General features: G+C 49.1%; 7 protein-coding genes across 7 annotated transcripts; 3 read left to right on the top strand and 4 right to left on the bottom strand.

The window, feature by feature from the left end:
• Positions 1-246: 246 nt before the first annotated feature.
• ANOM_004830 (uncharacterized protein) lies at positions 247-3,184 on the bottom strand (the record flags this gene model as incomplete). Its single annotated transcript, XM_015550087.1, has 6 exons — positions 247-725; positions 793-1,684; positions 1,762-2,460; positions 2,547-2,832; positions 2,889-2,933; positions 2,991-3,184. The coding sequence occupies 6 exons, from the start codon at positions 3,182-3,184 to the stop codon at positions 247-249; spliced, it is 2,595 nt and encodes an 864-aa protein (XP_015408145.1).
• A 759-nt stretch (positions 3,185-3,943) lies between these two features.
• On the bottom strand, positions 3,944-5,635 carry ANOM_004829 (putative serine palmitoyltransferase 2; the record flags this gene model as incomplete). Its single annotated transcript, XM_015550086.1, has 1 exon — positions 3,944-5,635. One exon carries the CDS (start codon positions 5,633-5,635, stop codon positions 3,944-3,946), a length of 1,692 nt encoding a protein of 563 aa, XP_015408154.1.
• Positions 5,636-5,900: 265 nt separating this feature from the next.
• On the top strand, positions 5,901-6,898 carry ANOM_004828 (RTA1 domain-containing protein; the record flags this gene model as incomplete). Its single annotated transcript, XM_015550085.1, has 3 exons — positions 5,901-6,099; positions 6,168-6,260; positions 6,318-6,898. 3 exons carry the CDS (start codon positions 5,901-5,903, stop codon positions 6,896-6,898), a joined length of 873 nt encoding a protein of 290 aa, XP_015408163.1.
• Positions 6,899-7,399: 501 nt separating this feature from the next.
• ANOM_004827 (uncharacterized protein) lies at positions 7,400-11,248 on the top strand (the record flags this gene model as incomplete). Its single annotated transcript, XM_015550084.1, has 6 exons — positions 7,400-7,457; positions 7,514-7,818; positions 7,880-8,167; positions 8,226-8,502; positions 9,451-10,466; positions 10,538-11,248. The coding sequence occupies 6 exons, from the start codon at positions 7,400-7,402 to the stop codon at positions 11,246-11,248; spliced, it is 2,655 nt and encodes an 884-aa protein (XP_015408162.1).
• Positions 11,249-14,558: 3,310 nt separating this feature from the next.
• On the top strand, positions 14,559-15,383 carry ANOM_004826 (allergen Asp f 7; the record flags this gene model as incomplete). The annotated part of the gene is made up of 1 exon (XM_015550083.1): positions 14,559-15,383. The coding sequence occupies one exon, from the start codon at positions 14,559-14,561 to the stop codon at positions 15,381-15,383; it is 825 nt and encodes a 274-aa protein (XP_015408153.1).
• Positions 15,384-16,010: 627 nt separating this feature from the next.
• ANOM_004825 (sphingomyelin phosphodiesterase) lies at positions 16,011-18,251 on the bottom strand (the record flags this gene model as incomplete). Its single annotated transcript, XM_015550082.1, has 5 exons — positions 16,011-16,464; positions 16,628-17,649; positions 17,723-17,809; positions 17,869-17,998; positions 18,070-18,251. The coding sequence occupies 5 exons, from the start codon at positions 18,249-18,251 to the stop codon at positions 16,011-16,013; spliced, it is 1,875 nt and encodes a 624-aa protein (XP_015408149.1).
• A 1,007-nt stretch (positions 18,252-19,258) lies between these two features.
• On the bottom strand, positions 19,259-19,630 carry ANOM_004824 (uncharacterized protein; the record flags this gene model as incomplete). The annotated part of the gene is made up of 2 exons (XM_015550081.1): positions 19,259-19,507; positions 19,568-19,630. The coding sequence occupies 2 exons, from the start codon at positions 19,628-19,630 to the stop codon at positions 19,259-19,261; spliced, it is 312 nt and encodes a 103-aa protein (XP_015408150.1).
• Positions 19,631-20,334: the final 704 nt, after the last annotated feature.

The raw sequence follows: 20,334 nt of genomic DNA, 5'->3' as shown, positions 1-20,334 counted from the left end.
TGAGCCGTGAATGGCTTCCCGTCCCGCCATCACTGGGGGAAGGCCGAATGAGCAGGACCATCCAGTGTCACCTGCGACAAAGGATCTCCCGTGGTGAAACACGGCCGGCGTTGTCTGGATATAAAAGATCATGGCAGTATAATAATCTCTTTTCGTGAGGAATATGACAAACCACGATCTGCAATTTCCAGCTACTACTGTGAACTGGGCTGCCAGTTGCCCTCCTACCAAACAACCTGCAGGTAATCACGACGCCGCCATGCGCACTACAATGGGGAGACCCATATTAAACAAGAGATGAAACGGTATTGTCCACAACAGGGTGTACGTAAACTTGGGCGCCATGACCGTCCAAGTAAACGTCTCATCCCGAAGCAAGAAGCATGCGACCATCACGCAAAGAAGGCCATAAGCCACAAAGGCACTCCGGAGCCCCATGTGCTCGGTAAAGCCACTGCCATGGTTCCCTTTACCTTTGACGGTGGCCATTCTGGTGCCAAGTAGTCGCAAGCCGTTGCAACTCCACCAAATCGGACCGGCGTAGTTGCTGCAGAAAGTATGCACGGGACTCAGGAGCCAGTGGTGGGCGTTCAGACCGTTGAACCCGTCTGTATATTTAAGCGTAGCAATGGAGTTGGTATTTCCAATGGCAAAAAATGCGCTTTGGCCGAACAGGACTACAGATACACAAATCTGAAATGCACTGAGAGTCGCTGGGAATGACACTGTACGTATGACAAGATAAGCACATATTCTCGTCGTCATTAGTTTATGCGGAATTGTAACACTCACAAAGTGACTCGAGTTGCAGCCTGTAGACGAGAAACAACGGTATATTTACCGGGGTGGATTGGATGATTAAATAGACATTCAGGATTTCGAGAAGACAAGTGGTAACGTCTATAGTAGCGATGTTGCGAGGGGGACTGATATCGCCTTTCTTCATCGACACCGGTTTCTTGGCCCTGAGACGCAAAGGAAGGTAGATGAACCCGCCAAGTAAGCAGAGAAAAACTGACCGGGCCACTAAAGGGGGTTCTAGCCGCTGAAGAAAGCTTTGCAGCCACCTCGGCGCGCAGTTCATCTGGTCCGGGGCGTTTCTAATCGCAGAAGCTAGCTCGAAAGTCAAGGCAGCAAGCGATATCACTCCATGAGCTAGCGCAGTACAGAAAACCTCGGCCGACGAAGCGTTTAATATCTTCTTGAGTTGCATAGCGAATTTGACTGATGTCGCAAGGAAGGTGGCTGCAAGCAAGACCTGAAGATAACAAGGATGTCTGCTGAGAAAATCTTGAACGTCGTATACGTCTCCAGGCTTTGCTTTGGGACTATGTACCCAGGACTGCGAAAGTAATTGCAATAAGAAGGGCAATAACTGGACAAAATTAGGTGCGCGAGAGTGTCGGCTGGCGATGAATACTAGGTAGCCTATCCACAGGGTAGAGGCCCAGAACCAGAAGTGATGCTCGCTCTCCACAATAGACTGGGACATCATTGAGAGCCCATAGATAGTGTAGAATAGATTGAATGTGAAAAAGTTCCAGTTAAGCAAACTCAATGAGTCACAAGCATAACAAGAGAGCAAAAGCGCAATAAATGCAGTTAGAATGCCGCAAAGAAGAAGGGAGGCTCGAATGGTTCCTCCTGTGGCGGTCTCAATGACTTTCTGGATGCGATTGCCAACCTAGAAATATGTGTTCACCGGGCCCATCAGTTTTGCGTCTTGTAAATCGCGGTTTATTTTGACGGGTGGGATTTTACCTCATAGAGATCTGCTAGGAATTGCTTGTCGGGATCTTGCTGGAAAAGATTATCCCAGGAACCGCGCGGCCCAAACCCTTCGGGGGAGCAGGCCCCTTCAGGAATCATGTCAGACATATCGGCGATACAGTCGTTTGTGCAAAGTAAAGCCCGGAGATGCTTAATATTGCCAAGGATTAACTGAACCCGATCCACCATATCCTCCCAAAAAGGTAGAAGCCCTGGAATGAACATCCCAATACTGTCATTAGGTATGGGAATCCCCAGAAGCCCCGCAATAGTAGGTACAAGATCAACTTGTCTGATGCCCGTATAGTAGTCAAACATACCCCCACTGGGTGTTGTAGGAGATTCGTAGCCGTGATTGATGGACTTCATGTGCGGTGATATGAACATCATTGCGGCCGATATTTCAGGGTCAGACCCGCCACCATGGCCTCCTAGCTGATCCATGCCGTGATCACCACCAACTATAAGGAGGGTTGAGTTTAGATGGGCCTCTTGTTCCAGGCTTGTATATATTTTCTGAACAAGATCATCCATTTGCTTTTGCTTAGACGCCATAAGGTGGCTGTCAGCACCGCCCATGTGCCCAATATGATCGATCCCAGGAAGATGAAGGACCATGGCGCTCCAGTCATCACGATGAAGTTCATCCAAGGCAGAGGCGGTGATATTTATATCAAGGGAATGAAAGTCCTATACACCCTTCAGTTTCTAAAGTAACCAGGCCCGCCTCGGCTTGATATCATTGGGAAAGAATTACGTCGTATCTAGGGACTTACTGGAACGAACAGTGGTGGGTGGAAATGGCCCCGATCCCAGAGATCAGGAAACAGTTGTGCCCACGTATCATCACCGTAAAAGAGTAATTTGCCCTTTCCCGCAGCTTTAAGACGTGCCAGCCATGTGTCCCTCCTGTCAGGTCTACCAGGGCCATCATCTGCATTATTAAACACATCAAGAAAACTGGAGGCTGAGCCAATCGTCATAGCCATGACACAAGATCTTGTCAGACTAGGCGAGCCGGTTTTCACTGTGAACGGCATGGCGGCACCCAGGCGGATCAAACTTGAATGAGTTAGCCAATATAAGGGCTTGGGCTGGACATGTCGACGAATGCGTACTTCTGTGTAAATTCAAAGTTTGAATCGGGGCCATAGACAAAATCACTGCCAGGGATTTAACATGGGTCTCAGAGGTTGTCGTTGGTGCACGTTTCTAAATACCTTCGCAGTGCATCGACTATCATGAAGACCACTTTCTGGAAAGGTGCGACTTCGGATATCGCTCCATCATCTCCCAAGACTGCACTACCTGATGAGGGTGGTATGGGTCGAAATAGCCCTGCGGCGAATACAATGGTTGATACGAGAATGAAGGCATTTGAGAGGAGAAGAAGAGCTGTGCGGAAGTGCCCCATTGTACCGGGCTATCTCCCCAATGATAAAATGAGAGACTGAAGGGCTCGCGGCGCCGGAAGATTCATATGTGTTTTATTGTTAGTTGGCGTGGTTGAGAAGGCGATACATGGAGAGTGGCAGTTATCCATGATACGGATCTACCGCCCATACATGGAGACCAATTGTCCCAATGTGATCAACTCTCAATGAAGAAAATGAGCAAAACTTCGATGAGGTAATTAGAAGGGGCGATCAGTAGTAAAGGGTAAAAACCTTGCATACAGCGCTCGGACACACCCAGCTGGGGGATTGGTATTGTGGCTTATCTAGGGGTGAAGTAACTTTGGAATTATGATATGTCTTCCACCTTACGCAAAGCACCCGCATACGTATATGAAAATTCTTTCTTCGATGGCTTGATCCAGTGGAATGCTCAAACTAGGGGGCGGGGAGAATTGTGACCTATCCGAGGCTAGAGAAAAAAGGATGTTTATGGTGAGCCGAGGACATTACACTGGTACCATGATGATGTGCCTCTGGAAGAACCCACCTGTAGTCTAAAACGTCAGAATCGAAGGTGAATGAGGAGGATGGCGTTGGAAAACAACCCAAGGGATGTATCTGAGTGTACAAAAGCATATATTGACATTGTCAAGTAACCTGCGAACTCATACTGTCAAGCCCCAGATCCTTCCTCTTGAGACACCTAAGCGTAGATATGATCAATGCCGGAGAGAGAGAGAGAGGCCCTATTGCAAACCAGTTGCATTACTCTTCCTTTATAGAAGACGATGGACATCTTCTGGTCCATATCGAATCACTTCTTCTAATCTCCAGGTAGAAGGCACAGCTTTTCCACCCGTCGGTTTGGCCTGAGGACGTAGTCGACCAGGAAGACCACGGGAGAGCTTGAGCGTCAAAATATTGCCAATCTCGTTACAGGCCGTCAAGACCCTATTCAGATCCTCTAGATTATGTGCAGCAGACACGCAGAAACGAACGCGACACTGCCCAAGTGGAACGGCAGGATACGGAACGACGACAACCGAGATCCCACATTTCAGCATCATTCGTGAGAATGCGGTCATCTTTCCCGGGTTATAGAGAATCAATGGAATTACCGGGGAATCGTCATGGCCATAGACTATAAATCCCAGCCTCTTCAAACCTAAGCGAAGGTAATAGGCATTGAAAGCTAAGCGCTGTAGTCGCTCCTCCCCCTGACCTGGTACCAGCTCTCCGGTTATAATTCGAAGAGCAGCTGATATCTGTGCTAACATTGCTGGGGCGATTGCTTCACCGTATACCACGCCTGCATTCACAGCTTGCAACTTGTTCACGATGCCCCGATCCGCTGCAATGTAGCCTCCGATAGCTCCGAATGATTTGGTCAGGGTGCCCATCATAATATCTACTTCTTTCGTGTCAATGCCAAAGTAGTCACAGACTCCACGACCATGGGGACCAATTGCCCCGATAGAATGTGCTTCGTCCATGAAAAGGTAAAACTTATAACGATGCTTCAACTCAATGATGGCGGGAAGGTTGCAAAAGGTTCCCTCCATGGAATACATCCCTTCAACAACAACCAAGATCTTGTCCCACGGACGGTAGCCGATAGATGTCGGCTGGCCTTGGGAGATGGCCTGTCGGAGCCTTCTCTCTAAGGCCTTCATATCGTTGTGTTTAAATGCAACGATCGATGCACCAGAAAGGCGAGCACCAAATCGCAGCGAGGAGTGATTGAGCTCATCCGAGATGATCAAAGAGCCTCGGCCCACCAATGCTGGGAGGATGGTCGCGTTGGTGCCGAACCCAGCTGAGAAAACCATTGCCGCATCCTTGTGGACGAAATCGGCCACCAGCCGTTCAACCTCGACATGGAGGTCAAGGCTTCCCACTTCTGCCCGCGTGCTACTGGCGCTGATGCCATACGTGCGAATCGCCTCTTCGGCCCTGTCCGCGCAGGGCCCCTCGGACTGAGCGAAACCAAGATAGTTGTAGGAGCTGAGGTTTAGTGTCTGGGTGGTTGTGCCGGTGAAATGGAAGGTTCGATTATGGTCACTTGTTTCTCGGTCAATCAGAGTGATGTACCGTCCAGGAACACCTGTTGTGGGACGATCAAGACAATCAGCTAGTCTCACTTTCATTCGTCGTGTATAGACACTCTCTCCGGCGGTAAACCACGGCGCGTATCCATTCCACGGCCTTAGATGACGATAGTGTTTCTCACGAAAGTAACGGCCAAAAATGTCGCGGATGGTACCGATGATATGGATAACCATGTAACTTAGATATGTTGTGATGATATAGAAATATGGAGGTTGTTCAACAATTGGGTCGCTCCAGAGCCGAGCGGTATGGTGACTCGAATACCGGTGGCTGGCATGACTGATGGGACCAAATTGCGTGTGCTGCTTGACCTGAGGATGCTCCTGATTGTCATACCACGTGGGTTTCCAATGATCCATAGTGCGCTGCTGGCTCAAAGACACGAACACGTTCTAATGAACGAAATATATAATCGTGCAAAAGAGGGAAACTCGAGGCAATCTGCAGAATCGGTTGAAATTTGTATCCATCCTCGATAGATCACATACTCATGCAGCCTTCTGAATCATGACTATGTCGAATAGGGAAGCCCCCTTGCTTGATGATCTTTTTAAAATTCATAATCCAAGCACAACCTGCGCCTGAATCGGCTCCTACGTCCTCCCTCAATCCCAAACCACTACAATGACCGATTCTCCAAGCGATCTGACAGGTGGCTGCCATCCCCTGATAGATGGATACAACACGCCGTATGGCTATCTACCTACATTTGCGCCAGGTGCAGCATTCTGCGTATTGTTCGGCCTCTCAGCAGGCATTCATATGGTACAGGCAATATGGAAACGAACTTGGTGGACACTGCTCTTGACAGTGGGTTGTATCGGTAGGTGTGGGACTAACTCTAGGGGAAGCAATCCTACTTGACTTGGCTAACCCTGTATATAACTATAGCTGAGGTTTTGGGATGGGCTGCTCGTATCTGGTCAACTCAATGCCCCTACAATTTGAATGCATTTCTCATGCAATTCTCAACTCTCATCATCGGTAAGCAATGTCACTCCCGATACAAAACATATCAAAAAATAACAAGAACACATTCAGCTCCCACATTCTTTAGCGCTGCAATTTATATTTTCCTCGGATGTTTCGTGCGCATCGTGGGACGGGCCTCCTCATATCTTGGCCCCAAATCCTATCTATGGACATTTGGTATCTGCGACATTATTTCCATCGTCATCCAAGGGGTAGGTGGCGGGATCGCCTCTGCGGATTCAAAAAAGATCGATGGTAATCTCGACAATGGGTCTCATATTATGCTAGCGGGGGTAGTCTTCCAGTTGTTCTCCATGGCAATATTCATGATATGCGCATGCGATGTCTTCTATCGGGTTTATTGCCACGACTTACCCGTGCCTAGCGGATCAGCCAACCTCTGGCTTGGAGTGTTGGTATCTACTACAACTTGCATCTTTATTCGGTGTATTTACCGCACAGTGGAGCTGGGCCAGGGACCGGGAGGGTATCTTCTCCTACACGAGAGCTATCTGATCTCCTTTGATGCAGTAATGATGGTTCTCCTGGTGGCCATTTTTGCCATCTTCCATCCGGGCTGGCTCATATCGAAGAAGGGATTTATACCTCTCTGTGAGGTTCAGCTATTGAATAGGGAAAGCAGGTCGTGATAGCAGTAGCGAAGTACTAATTAGACATTTGTCTCTTGGAAAGGTATTTTTTTCTTTTTGATTTGACAGAAAAAAAAAATGAAATGAAAACAAAAATGAAATTGAAAATGAAAATGAAAATACACCCTCTCCCCATATAGCCTGGTCAAGCTAATTCTTGTGGCGCCGCTGGGTTGCCATTTAGTCTTTCAGATGTATCATAAATATTGGAAAAGGTTATGCAGACCATATTTCTTTGGGGAGCTGAAATTCCACATCACCAGTCTGTTCTCAAGTCTTCCAATCTAGTAAAGCTTATCAGCCCTGTTCGCCCTTAAAAAACAAAAGTTAGAGCAAGGGATACATATTGGTATGTCATTAGACCCCTTAACGTGCTTTTCTTTTGGAAGGCTCACCCATTGTCGATGTTTATCCCGTTCTCTGTGCGGCTCTACTCAGGAGAGCGAGCCTGCCGATTATTGAATCCGATCCAGTCGAATATTTGCGTCAGGACAAATCGCGATGGTGTTCATCAAAGATAAAGTAAGTCTGCGAGAGCTCATTGCCTCAAACCAGCTGGGTAAGTCAATCTCCAGCACGAGGAATAAGATGAGTTTGGTGACGATTACCTGCTAGCGTGCTCTGTCTTGGTCCTCACCACTCATATATTTGGCGATATGAATGGCTTCATTACAGTCATCCGATCTCCATATTTGTCGTGGGTATCTGGCCCAGTCGCCGTACAATCCCGTCATATACTAGCCGATTGGGAGTTCTTATTCCTGTTCTGCTTTCTTTTTACGTTTGCCCGCTCTGTCGTAGCCGTTCAAATCCTCCAACCGGCGCTGCGATATGTGGGGTTCGATGCCCAAGACTCCTCTCATCTGGCGGCCCTAGGGTGGAAAATACTATCCCGTGGCGTCCTGATGGTGTATGCCATGGTGGGTTGTAAATCTGAACCCAATAGTATTCCATGTCAAATGATTAATCTATTCTATGTAGGGCCTTTGGTACGAAAGCTCTGATCGTTTGAATCCTCAGTGGCTCTTTGACAACTGGCCGCTACACTCAATCTCTGAGTCAATGAAATATTTATTCCTGCTGCGCCTTGCATTCTATATCCATCAGTGTCTGATCATGGTTGTTGAGCCCATACGAAGTGACTTCACCTCGAAATTCCTCCATCATATTCTCACCTGTGCGGTGGTTATTGCCTGTTGCAATAGCCGGGCTTACTCCTTATTGTACATCATTCTCCTGACCGCTGATCTTGCAGATATCCTCCTAGCCGTAGGTGGAAACCAGACTGTCAGTATCACCAAGGATCATGTGCTAATAGAGTTGCTAGTTTGTTCAAATCCTAAAATGTCTGAACTATGAGAAGAGCCTCCGGCTGTCCCTACTGGGCTTCATTTTTATCTGGATATTTACACGGCATATAATGTTCTTATATTTCCACTGGGTGCTTCACCATGCTCTACCTCTGGAGGGAGGCTGCCAAGTCGTGATTACTGGGGGTATGATGCTCAATCCTGATGATCCAAAGTGGGAGCAAATCTCTCCCCAGACACAGCAAAACCGAAGCACGATATGCCTATCGCAGGGCGTCAAACTGTCCTTGTCTGGTATCTCAATTGTTTTGCAGTTGTTGTTCTTGATGTGGACTGTCGAATTTGTTCAAATTGCGGTGTACATGCATCGCAGATGTGTCTCGAAGTGTGAGGAGAATGATACCGAAAGGAAAAGGCAGTAGGCGAGTACGAGCGGCGACACAATATGGATGTCATTTGACACTCTCTCTGAAGATCCCTGTTGAAATATGTAATGTTCGAAATTCCTCGCGTATGTGCAGCTTCATTCTTGCCATGGCGGACATACTCTCGCATTCCTTTCTCATGTGAGGGGCCAAACCACGCTATCACTAGCAAGATTCGAGGCTCAATCCTCCGAAATGCACTGATAACGTACGCCACTTCTGTTGCACAACAAAACCAATGTATTCTGTAATGATCTTGCCTGCGTGTATAGAAGTAGAGAAGATTTGAAATCATTAGAGGTGTCACTCTGCAGATACTCTGTGTTGAATCCTGCTGTCGCTTCATATGGATTGACTTTCTTGGGTTGGTGTTTTGAATGCAAAAAGCAATCTCAGTAAATGGCGATCACATCCAAACTTCTAGGGCAGAATATGATGTGTCATGTCTCCTAATATCGGGTTTCATTGTCACCCTTACATGTATATAAGCTATGTGTGAAAGTCAAACACGGCGTGGCTTTTGCTCCTGCTCAAGGTATCGCCCCTGGTTCATGCTCTCTGAGCAGTATAAACCTTGCAGCTTCTTTCCACAAGCGTGTGCGTACAAATCTTCCGAATTTCTGTCTTTCTTTCTTTCTTTCTTTCTTCCTTTTCAATTTTTGGTTTAGTTTCTTATTATATCTATAGCATTTGTGGATTCTGATTTCCGATTACGTATCTGGGGTTTCATGCCTACTAAAATCTCCAACTTCATTACTTCAATGCCCAAACTAACAATATGTATCTCAATACTAATATCGATTCTCATTACGCAAAGCTCGCAGTCGGAAGTGCACTTTCGGGGTTTTCCTCTTAATATTGCACCAGCTATGCCGCCGGCTGCTTCTCCCTAAGCCGATTACCAACATTCCATACAATGTCGCAGCTTCCCAAAAGCTGCTTGGTGATCTCCCCGAGCTTAAAGATGAAATGGATCGAACCGGCGATATGAGGTCGTGGCTTTTGCAGCAGACAATCAAATTACAATCTCCTCTCATCCAACTATTTCTCGATCCCTTTAGCAAACCAATTCTCATTCTCAGCGACCCGCAAGAGGCACTGGACATTCTCCTCTACCGCAATCGAGACTTTGATCGCGCCCCGATGCTTTATGATATCTTCTCAGGCTTAGCCCCTACCCATCATATCGGCATGAAGACCGGACCGGAGTGGAGAAGGCATCGTGATTTGATCCAGCATTTGGTCACCCAGCCGTTTCTTCAGGACACAGCAGGGCCTGCAATCCATGCGTCTGCCTCCCGTCTGGTCAGGCTTTGGAGGGCCAAGGCGAGACTAGCCAAAGGTGCGGCATTCGCAGCTAAAAGAGATTTTCAATACATGATTATCGATGCCTTGATAGAGATTTGTTTCGGGAAGGACTTCCCCAACAATGGAGTCTCGTCTCAAATCGACCTTCTCGAAGCAGACCACACCCGAGCTCCCGATGTCAAACCTCAAACACCGATCACCTTTCCCGAGGCAAATCCTCATGAATTCATCTGTGCCCATGAGAAGATTACCGAGGGCATTGAGCATTGCGGAGGGTCTGTATATCCCCGACAAATGTGGTGGGTGATGTCCAAGCTACCTCGTCTGGCCAATGCCCTCCGCATAAAACGCAGAGTGACCAGAGAGCGCTTAAGAACGGCAGCCGCAACCATCGCGCAGAAGATGCCCTTGGCAGATAGCTCTGGGGCATGGTCGTCCGCAGAGTTCATGGCTCACTACGAGAACAAGCTGTCGCAGCAGGAATGTCGACAGCCAGAATACATTTCCCCTCCGATGGAAGATGAAGTATGTAGTATCTACAATCTTTTTTTTTACCCCTTCCAATCATATACTTATATATAACTGGTTGACTTTAGCTCTATGGATTTCTTTTCGCCGGGTCACATACCAATATCCTAACTCTAGCATGGGCGATAAAGATCGTCGCTGATAATCCCGTATCACAAAGTCGACTGCGGGACTCACTACGTGCTGGCTTCCCCGAAGCCGTGCTGGAAAACCGTGCCCCTAGTCCCTCCGAGATGACCTCTAGACAAATACCATATCTAAATGCGACTGTGGAGGAAATCCTGCGTATTTCTCCCGCCACCCTCCTAGTTGACCGGGTAGCGATTCGCGATACAGAACTTCTGGGGTACCATGTCCCGAAAGGAACATGCATCTGGACAATCCCAGCCGGCGCAGGATTCACCTCCCCAGCCCACCATATCGGCGAGGAGAAGCGCAATGCTTCCTCACGTTCCAACGCCAAACACAGCCGACGCTCTGCGTGGTCCGGGGATGATATTGCCCAGTTCATCCCCGAACGGTGGCTCCGGCCGTCCGCTGAGAAGCACGGCGAGCTGGTATTTGATCCCAGCGCCGGGCCGACCCTTGCCTTTGGGGCTGGTCCCCGGGGCTGCTTTGGGCGACCCCTGGCCTATCTGCAGTTGCGGATGACCATCGCCCTTTTCGTGTGGAATTTTGAGCTTCGGAAATGCCCGGACTCTTTGTCGAGCTATGATGCCGTCGATGGCCTTTTTCACAAGCCGAAGAGCTGCTATGTTTCTTTGCGAGAGCTATCGTAATGAATAGAACCTCCGGTCATGTAATGGCGGACAGCAGATGAACAATACATGTCACTGTATACGATTAAAATCAATGGAATATATAATTATCCAGGTAATTCAAGATTTCTATACTCTCTAAACTTATCGACTGACTATTTCAATGTATAGTAGGCTATATATATAAAAATTGAGGTAGATAGAACTTCAATAGGCTAAAAATATTGAGCTTTTCAAAAAGGCCATTTTGTATGCAATACCAAGCTGACCTGCCAAGTTACGTGACCCTGCTGCTGCCTTACCGAATAACGTGACTAACTCACCAGTTCGTAATTCTCGTACACGAAGCACCCTATCAAGTAAAGCCCGTCGTCGCCAAAGCCCTAACCAGGAGAAAATTTCCTAAAGCTAGTACCAAAAGAGGGGGTTTCCCTGCCCTAGCGTCCTCACACATCGATTGCCACCATATTTGAAGTTACCAGCTCAATACCACTCAATACTAGCAGACGAGAAACAAATACCCTAAGTATCCCGCATAGAACCCGATTAGTCTCTTTCCACGGCAGAGTCCCGAGCACGACACGGACAGATGTCCTGCCTGTACCCGGGGTCTAGACTTGGGGGCCTTTTGCTCTGACGTATGACTTTGCATTGTGGTACAGGGTTGTTCGTACTCCGTCGCGGGCCTGGTCCTGGTTGTGATGTGTCGTCCTGTCAAAGGGTACACACATTCACATTCATTTCCCTCTCCCGTTCCCGCTTATTTGGGGGTCTGGTTAGATAGAATGAGATGAGACTGGGGCCGGGCAACGGGGAGTATTATATCAGATGTGACATGTAGGGGCGGGCTTTGTACGAGGCTTATTCTGTGATGTTTTAGTTTATTCGATATCATTTATTATTCCTCTTCGTTTCGGATTCCCCCCCATCCATACCCTTAAAGCGGGGAGTGGTATGGATTCGGTGGTTTTCCATCTAATCTTCAGGGACCGATAACATAGGGCTAGGGAAGGAGGGACCAGATTCGGGCAACGATAGATTAATGAAATCCGGCCCAGCGTTCGGGCCTAGACTGGTGGAGTTCGCGGTGTCCACCGAACAACATCTGATTTTCTTACAAGGCATACATGCATGAGAGAGAGACCTCGATGACAGGATACATGCCGATGTCGAAGTGTTCCCCCCCCACTGTAGATATCGTAAGCTGCAGTCGAAAGTTCTGGTTTGAATTGCTATGAAACCATGCAGGGACACACAGACTCTCCCCTCTTTTTGTGTTACACAGTTTCGACACTCAACCCCTCCCGAAAAAGAAAAAGAAGGGGGGAAAAAAGGTACGACGGAGGCGTTGAGGAAATGTGATCTTGCCGGGTGGCGTCCGTACCTGAAAGAACCGAGTCGATTAAGTCCAGTGCACGGGTGGGGGATGAAGACTAACCAAGTCAACACGCCCCATTAGGGTTGCATCTTTTTTCTTTCCACTTTTCCATGCTACGCTGCATCGAGCGTAGAAAGAGAAGAGGTCTGGACTTCGGAGGACCCGATTGTATTCGCGAATGAGAGAAGAAAGAACCCCCTCAATTGCACAAAGCCGTTGGGAAAGACAGTGTAGTGCGTTGGCGGAAAAGCATCATATTGGCCAGCGCATTGACATCCACGTATCCAGCTAGAATGAGCCGTTCTTTTGTTTTTTTATTATTATCCATGACTTGCTGACAGGGTTGAGTCAATCTCTCTGCTCGCTTCTTTTCGCTTCAATTGTTCATCCTTGACCTAAGACAGTTGACGAATGAATGTCTCTGATGAATCTTTGTTTTTTGGGGGTTGGACATTTCAAGTTTGTCAGCCGAGTCCCCCCCCCCCCCCCCCCCGTCAGATTCAAAAGGTGGACAATCTCTTTTTAATTTATTATTATTTTTATTTAATTTTCTGTATTGAATTTCCTTCTCTCTAGTCTCTAAGGAGTCGACACGAGGGCAAAGCCACACCGGAAATAGGTGCCAGTTCAAGAGTGTGGCGGAGGCCAGGTACCATCGTCATTTCGGACGACGAGCGAGGCGCTGATCCCCCTGGAACCCAAAGGCAAAAAAATGGAAAGACTCCAGAGACGAGGAATGGAGGGACCGTAAGGGGCCAGAAAAATACCTAAACTCAATACCAAGCCTACGCTAAAGTGAGCTAGACGAGATTTAGTCGCGACACCATGTCTGAATGGGCATAGATTGTACACGCTGTAACACCGGCGCCAATCTTGCACCGCCAATCAGTCCAGTTTTCAAGCGGGTACCTGAATTCAATTCAATCAATCAATCACCAAACTTTTGATTCTCTTCGGATGCCTCGGACTGTTGCTGCTTTTGCACCACACGTCATCCGCTTGAGGCTGACAGGTCAAAGTTGCCGGTGAGCAATGGTGAGAATGCATGTGTAATGGTTCCTCGCACTTTTGATGTTTTATTTATTTATTTTTTTTCTTTCCGGATTTTCCAGATCAACGCAAGGGCAATGATCACAACATACATACTCCGAGTACTCCTAGTCCATGCCTTGGGAGGAGAAGGGCCCTTCTACATTGGGATACCTCTCGGGCCATCCCAATCACACAACCCAAAGTTAAGCCGATCCCAATCCAACGGTTGAGGTTCAGGGCGAGTGGAACCGAGTCATCAAAAGTGGGCGCAGTTGGAGCAAAGTGGTGAGGTGAGCCATGGCCGTAGTAAAATTTAATATTTGCTCCGTCCCATGGGTTCACGAGCTGTGCGGTGGGTCCGGGGCTTGGACAACCCGAGAGATCCACTTCCATCCGATGAACATGCAATTTATTCGCTGCGTTCCTGAACAGTCCCCGGCGCATGCCAATGATATCAAGAAGAACTGGAAAATCAATTAAATAAAAAATGTAAAAGTCAAAGTAAAAATGATAAATAAATAATTAAATTTATATCGAATTAGAAAAAAAAATAGACAAAGAAAAGAAACTAGTCTGGATGCTAGTCCTACTATACGAGACAAGTCCCTAGTACTACTAGGTAGTCGGACCTACCCGAGCAGGTCAGTCGCCATCCCATGCAACCTTGTTTAAATACTTGGACCTTCCCTCCCTTACCGGTTTCTCCCTTCTCTTCACCGATACTCACCACAGTCTTCTCTCTCTCAGACAGCTTTCTGTCGTTCCTTCCTTCTTCCTTCTACAACACTCTCATTCTTTCTGAGTGTTCATTCACTTCCCCAAGCTGCTGTGCAGTTGGTTAAATTGACTCATTCCTTCAATTGACTTCCCTCGGCTCGCCGATCACAACCTTCCTTGAAAAAACAAGATATTATACCTACAATGGCTCCTCTGGCTAAGACTCTCGCCCTCGCCGGCGCTCTTTTCGCTGCCGTCGCCTCGACCGCTCCGGTGCAGAGGCGTCAGGATGTTGTCGTGAACACCCACACTACGGTCGAATGGACTACCGTGACGGTCACCACGACCATCACCATGGACCGACCTACCCAGGCACCGGCTCAGCCCACTGCTGCCCCTGCGTCCTCGGCTCCCGTCGTGACTCCCCTGCCTGCTCAACCCACTGAGGTTCCTGACGAGCCCGAGCAGAGTGAGGCCCCCGAGCCCCAGCAATCTGCAACCATCCAGCCAGTGTGGTCTCCCGCCCCTGAGCCTACTACCTCTGCTACTCCCACCCCCGAGCCTACCCAACAGCCCGAGCCTACCCAACAGCCTGAGCCCACCACCACCAACGCTCCTCCGGTCGTGGTACCGACCTCGTCGAGCACTACCTCTGCTGCCCCTCAGCCTACCGCCAGCACCCCCAGCGGTGGCAGCGGATACACCGGCGCCTGCTCCCAGGGCTCCCCGTGCACGGGTCAGGTCACCTTCTACGACACTGCCACCTCTCAGCTTGCCCCCAGCAGCTGTGGATTCACCAACGACGGCACCACCGAGGATGTCCTGGCTCTTCCCGTCGGCCTGATGAAGCCGGAAGACTGCGGTCGCATGGTGACCGTTCACTACAATGGCAAGGTCGTATCCGGCAAGGTCGTCGACAAGTGCATGGGCTGTGACAGCACCTCTATTGACCTGTCGCGTCACTTCTTCAATTCCCTGGCTTCCGAGTCTGAGGGCCGCCTCCACAATGTTGAGTGGTACATGGAGTAAATGCGCTGAATGCTAGCTTCTTCTGCTGGTTCTTTGCTTGATTTTGTTGCTTCGCTTCTTCGACATCCATACCCCCACTTTTCACTTCTTCTTCTTACCCTTCTCTACACTCGTTTTCATACATATTTTACGCAATTTGCTCCACATGGAGTATTTGAGCTATGTCCATAGATATTCTCGGGTTATTTAACACCACATTTACATTCGACACAAGAAGCAGCACGCAGGACGCATCTGGTCCATGACATGATACCACGACACTGGGATTGGCGCATTGCAAATTAGATGGAATCGGGTATTCTATCTGGCGCGCATTAGGTAGCAATGGTTCGGGAACAATGATAAAAAAAAAAGGTTTCTTGCAAGTTCCACACAGGCGCCTGACATGTGTCCACCGTAGACTTCTTTTAACTAGTAAAACGAGTAGGGTGATACAGAAACCGGGTCAGTTAAATTTCTTTCTTACTATATACTCCGGGACATGTGCTGTGGTACTAGCCGATCATTTCCACATAAGGTTCCAAAGTCAATGCTTCCGAAGGTGGATCATTAGACACTCAACATTATATATACCAAGATATATCAACCAACGTCACACAGAGATTAAAAACCCCTTCCCCCGTCAACTTAAACCTTCTCGTAAAGCTTCGCCTGCTCCCGAACATACTTCTCTGCATCGACGCCCTTCCGCGTCAGCCCTCCCACAATTCTCGCCAACACGGCATCCTCACAGAAGGGTCTTTCCACATGCACCTCGCTTACCCCATCACTCCGCTTCGTAATTTTAAACGGCGTCCCCGCGCCCTCGCAGTTGAACTGGGCGTCTCCGCCGCGCAGCGAGCAGATCTTGGTTTTTGCACAGTCGCCCGTGCACTCCGTGACGTTGTAGCCTCGCGTGGTGCGCGACCACCACGCCTGGAACACCGAGTCGTCCTTCTCCATTTGCACGGTCACCTTGTGCCAGAACGCCGGGGTCATTTCCACCTTGGGGTCCGTGACCGGTGGGGTCAGCAGCGAGCCGTAGGCTTCCTTGGCCGAGTAGTACTTGACCCATTTGGGTGGGGTGTTGGGGGAATTGGTGCTGTTGATGTCGGCCGTGTACACGGTGTAGTCGAGCACGGCGAAGGTGACCGGGTCAATGTCGTAGATGCGGAAGGCCGGGGCGCGAGTCCGGGGTCATGGATGGGGTGACGTAGCCGATTGCGGTGGCCGAGTCGGCGGTGCGCGCGGTGTAGTTGGTGTACGAGATTTGGAAGAGGTCCGTGTGGGTGTGGCCGAAGAAGAGGGCGGCGATGCTGGCGCTGTAGCGGTTGATGATCTGGTCCAGGTAGTGCGAGTAGTCGTGCAGCGTGTCGGTGTTGCCGGTGGGGATGTGGGCGATCATCCACACGCGCTGGCCGGCGGTCTCGGCGGCTTGCAACTCGGAGATCAGCCACTGCAGCTGGTTGTCCGGGTCGTATTCCATTGGTTCCTGGAAGGCGTAGAAGTTGTATTTGTAGTAGAAGACGCTGTTGTAGGAGATGATGCGGAGGTTGCTATTGGGGTGCACAATGGAGTAGGACCCGTGTTTGGTGGTGGAGCTGGGTGAACCCTCGACGAGGCTGGCCCAGTCGCTGGCTAGGGCATCGTACGCCCATTGGGGGTTGTGGGAGGGTGGGACCTTGTCCGAAGGGAAGAGGTTGACCGGGGCTGTGTCGTGATTCCCCAGGGCCGCGTAGACGACGCCCAGTTTCCCCAGATTGGAGTAGGTGGAGTTGAAGCTCTGGAGAACTGAGCTCTGGTTCACCATCCAGATGTCGTGTGGTGGGACGTCCCCAGTGTAGATGGAAAACGTCGGGTTGAGGGCCGCGATGGCGTCCATCATCGAGTCCTCGAGGCGAAGTGGGGGATCGCAGTGATGGTCACCCCAGAGTCCGCACGGGTTCGAGGTGTTACCGGGGGCGTCCTCCGGGGTGAAACTACGACAGCAAATAGGCTTGGTGCATTGGGCATTGGCCCCGGGGGTGTACTGCAAGTCAACGTGCGTGTCACTGATGTGTGCGACCCGGATCGGAGACTGACCACTCGGGGGTGGACGAGTGGCCGAGGATTTGGCCACGGGGAAGGTGAGGTTGTATGGCCGAATGTCAGGGTACTCGCAAAGGCCGGCAATACTGGAGCAGAAGGTTTTCGATGTATGCGAGCCGACCTTCAGATTCTTCAGGGCGTAATAAACGGCCGTGCCTTCTTCTTTGATTGCGCCCTCACAGACATCGTTATCCTCGATCTGGCATGAGGTATTAACCGACGTCCTTTAGACTTTGTCTTGTGATGGATTCCATCGAAAGCATTTTACTTACCGCTGCCAGCTTACATGCGCCAGTTACAATATTTTCCAGTGCACTTTGACCCAAACCAGCGGCTAGTTTGAGTGCCCCCAGCAGGCCCTACGAGAGTCAGCCTATCTTGCTTTTCCATGGATAGTTTTGATATCTATCTGACATACCTCACAGCCAGCACAGGTGACTGCTCCTTTGATATCGTCCCAGATCGTGCCAGCCAAGTCGGCCTCGGGATTAGCATGAGTGCCAGCCACGGAGGCCAGGGCCGCAAGGAAGTAAGCTGGTCTCATGTCCCTAGTTTGATATGGGGTCAAGATAGCTAACCAAGCTGCAGCTTATCTTCCACTATCTCAAGTCCTGTCTACGAAACAGAGCAGAACCTGCCAGCTTTATAGCGGGGTATCTCCAGGACGTCCAGCCCCTGAGGCCGCGCTTCCCGTCGGAAGCCGACTGATCGTCCTGAAGAATGGGACGTTTCATTTTGGCTTATTCCCTCCGGGCAGGGAGCAGAGCAGAACTCAGGGCAATTGAGGGGAGACGAGCCCATGTGATGGCTTGGGTTGCATCGTGAGCAAGCGGAAGGCTCCGTAGCGTTCTCCGCACCCAGATTTAGTCACAAAAGCAACGCCTGACAGGGTGGAGAAGGGCCACGATGGTCACTAGTCCAGCGTTAGCGAGCGTTAGCGAAAGTATGGGGGACCATTGTACATGGACAGCGTTCCTTCATTCTTCAGGCGGTCGTAAGTGTCTCTGTGATATGAAGATCCTCATCAATCGGTCTAATAGAACCGATAGAACCACTCCTGATTTGAAGCCGAGGCATTGTCCCTGTCATGGCGCCAAGAGCGATTTCTCAGTTGTTCCACTTTTTCAACCCGTACTATTTTTGTCCGTCAGAGCAAATAAGTTTATAAGTTTATCAAATGTCAGTCGTTCCCAACTGCACGGTAGATCCTCCTGTATGAGATAGATTATATTCAGATCATTTCGAATTACGCGTGGAGCATGTATGGGAAGTGGACTTCGATCTTGATCTCAACAATTGTTATTGTAAGCGAGGACCTGTGACTTCCCTGTTCCGGTTAGCTTGGCTGTATCGTATCCTATTCCCTCAGACTCTGTACTGTACTCTGTAATCACCGTCCGTATTGTTCTTTTAGATATATACCACGAAGTTACAACCCCTTGGACCTCGGACCACCGGCGCCGGTTTTCTGGCAGTCATGTGACCCCATCTCACTTGATTCTTGGAAAATAAATTGTAAGGTCTCTGTTCCAGTCTGTCTTAATTTTCTTGACCATGGCCTTATCCGGCAATGGCCAATTGTTGCGTAAATCGACCAAGAGATGGCATCGAATAGACAAGCCAATTGGCTACAGTTCAGTACATGCACGCTGATTCCTACTTCGATATCTACAAGATTTGCTCCAGGGCACGTAAGGAAAAGGGATAGAAGCATGACCAGATTCTTGCGCGTGGTAAGTTAACCACTGCATGTCTCGATATAACCGCCCACACTTTGCCCGCTTCTTTTATTACTTAGGCCCCTACACTCATTGAGCCCGCTGGCAAAGTAGAGACTGTGCATCGGGCGAGCCCGGGATGTTGGATAGGGTACCCAAGAGGTGCTGGTTGGGATTCTGGCAAGCAGGGTCAAAGTAGGTTGTACACTGGACACCTGACGCTACCTGAATAGACCCGACCTCTGGGGGCATAGTGTTAGGATCGATAGGAACACATTGTTCTGTAGAAATAATTTGCTGAGATAGCCCTGCGAATTGGGGGTCAAGATAGACAATAGCCTATTCGAGATAGGTTAGACGCCCGCCCGTTTCTTTTCTCACCGATGCAGGGTGACGTACAATAGTAGACTGAGCGGCCACGGCGGTTGTGAATACAACGGAGAGGAATAGAGAGAATTGCATGGTTGCTAAGCGTAGGTTCTTTCTGTCTTACGTGCTGGTTGGTGATAGGCTTGATGTTTAGTGCCGCTTTGCTCGTATAATCGTGTGTTTGGCTATTCTTGCTATAAATGGGATGGGATTGTTAGAAAGTTTATTATGTATATGGCCAGATTAGATATACGAACCTTCCTAGAAGACGACAGCTGAAGGATTTAGTAGGGGTTGATTGATGTCAACTCAGAGGATGTAGTTATAACAATCATGTGAGACATGAGAAAGGAGAGCTGTTGTGATTAAATACCTTTTGTACCACCCTTGCAGTAGCAAGGGGTAACGCATACCCCACACCGCTCATCAAGCTGAAGAAGACGACAGTGTCTTAGAGTGTATCGCTGATCTAAGAACTTTCATGTCAGATCGATATTCCACATCTGCAGGTCAACCCACTCCGAGCTGAGCCGAATTCCTGGCTGGGTATATCGACGCTCTTTGTACAAGAAGGAATGAAATTGCACAACGTGGAAAAGTTATTGCAATCGCAGATACAAGGTGACGAGGATGAGGATCAACATCGATTTAAAATGGGATTTACTACTTTGTCTACTCCGTAGCTTCAGAGGATAACATCTAATTACGGAGTATAGAGTTGAGGTCACTTCAAGAACTGGCCATCTTGAAGAAAGATCCAGCCAAGCGTAAAGGTCAGCAACGAATGTGTGCATGGT

The sequence above is a fragment of the Aspergillus nomiae genome (genome assembly GCF_001204775.2).
Source record: "Aspergillus nomiae NRRL 13137 chromosome Unknown contig00088, whole genome shotgun sequence".
Classification (NCBI taxonomy): Eukaryota; Fungi; Ascomycota; class Eurotiomycetes; order Eurotiales; family Aspergillaceae; genus Aspergillus; species Aspergillus nomiae.
The sequence above is the reverse complement of the archived record's forward strand: the minus strand, read 5'-3'. Positions and strand labels throughout refer to the sequence as shown.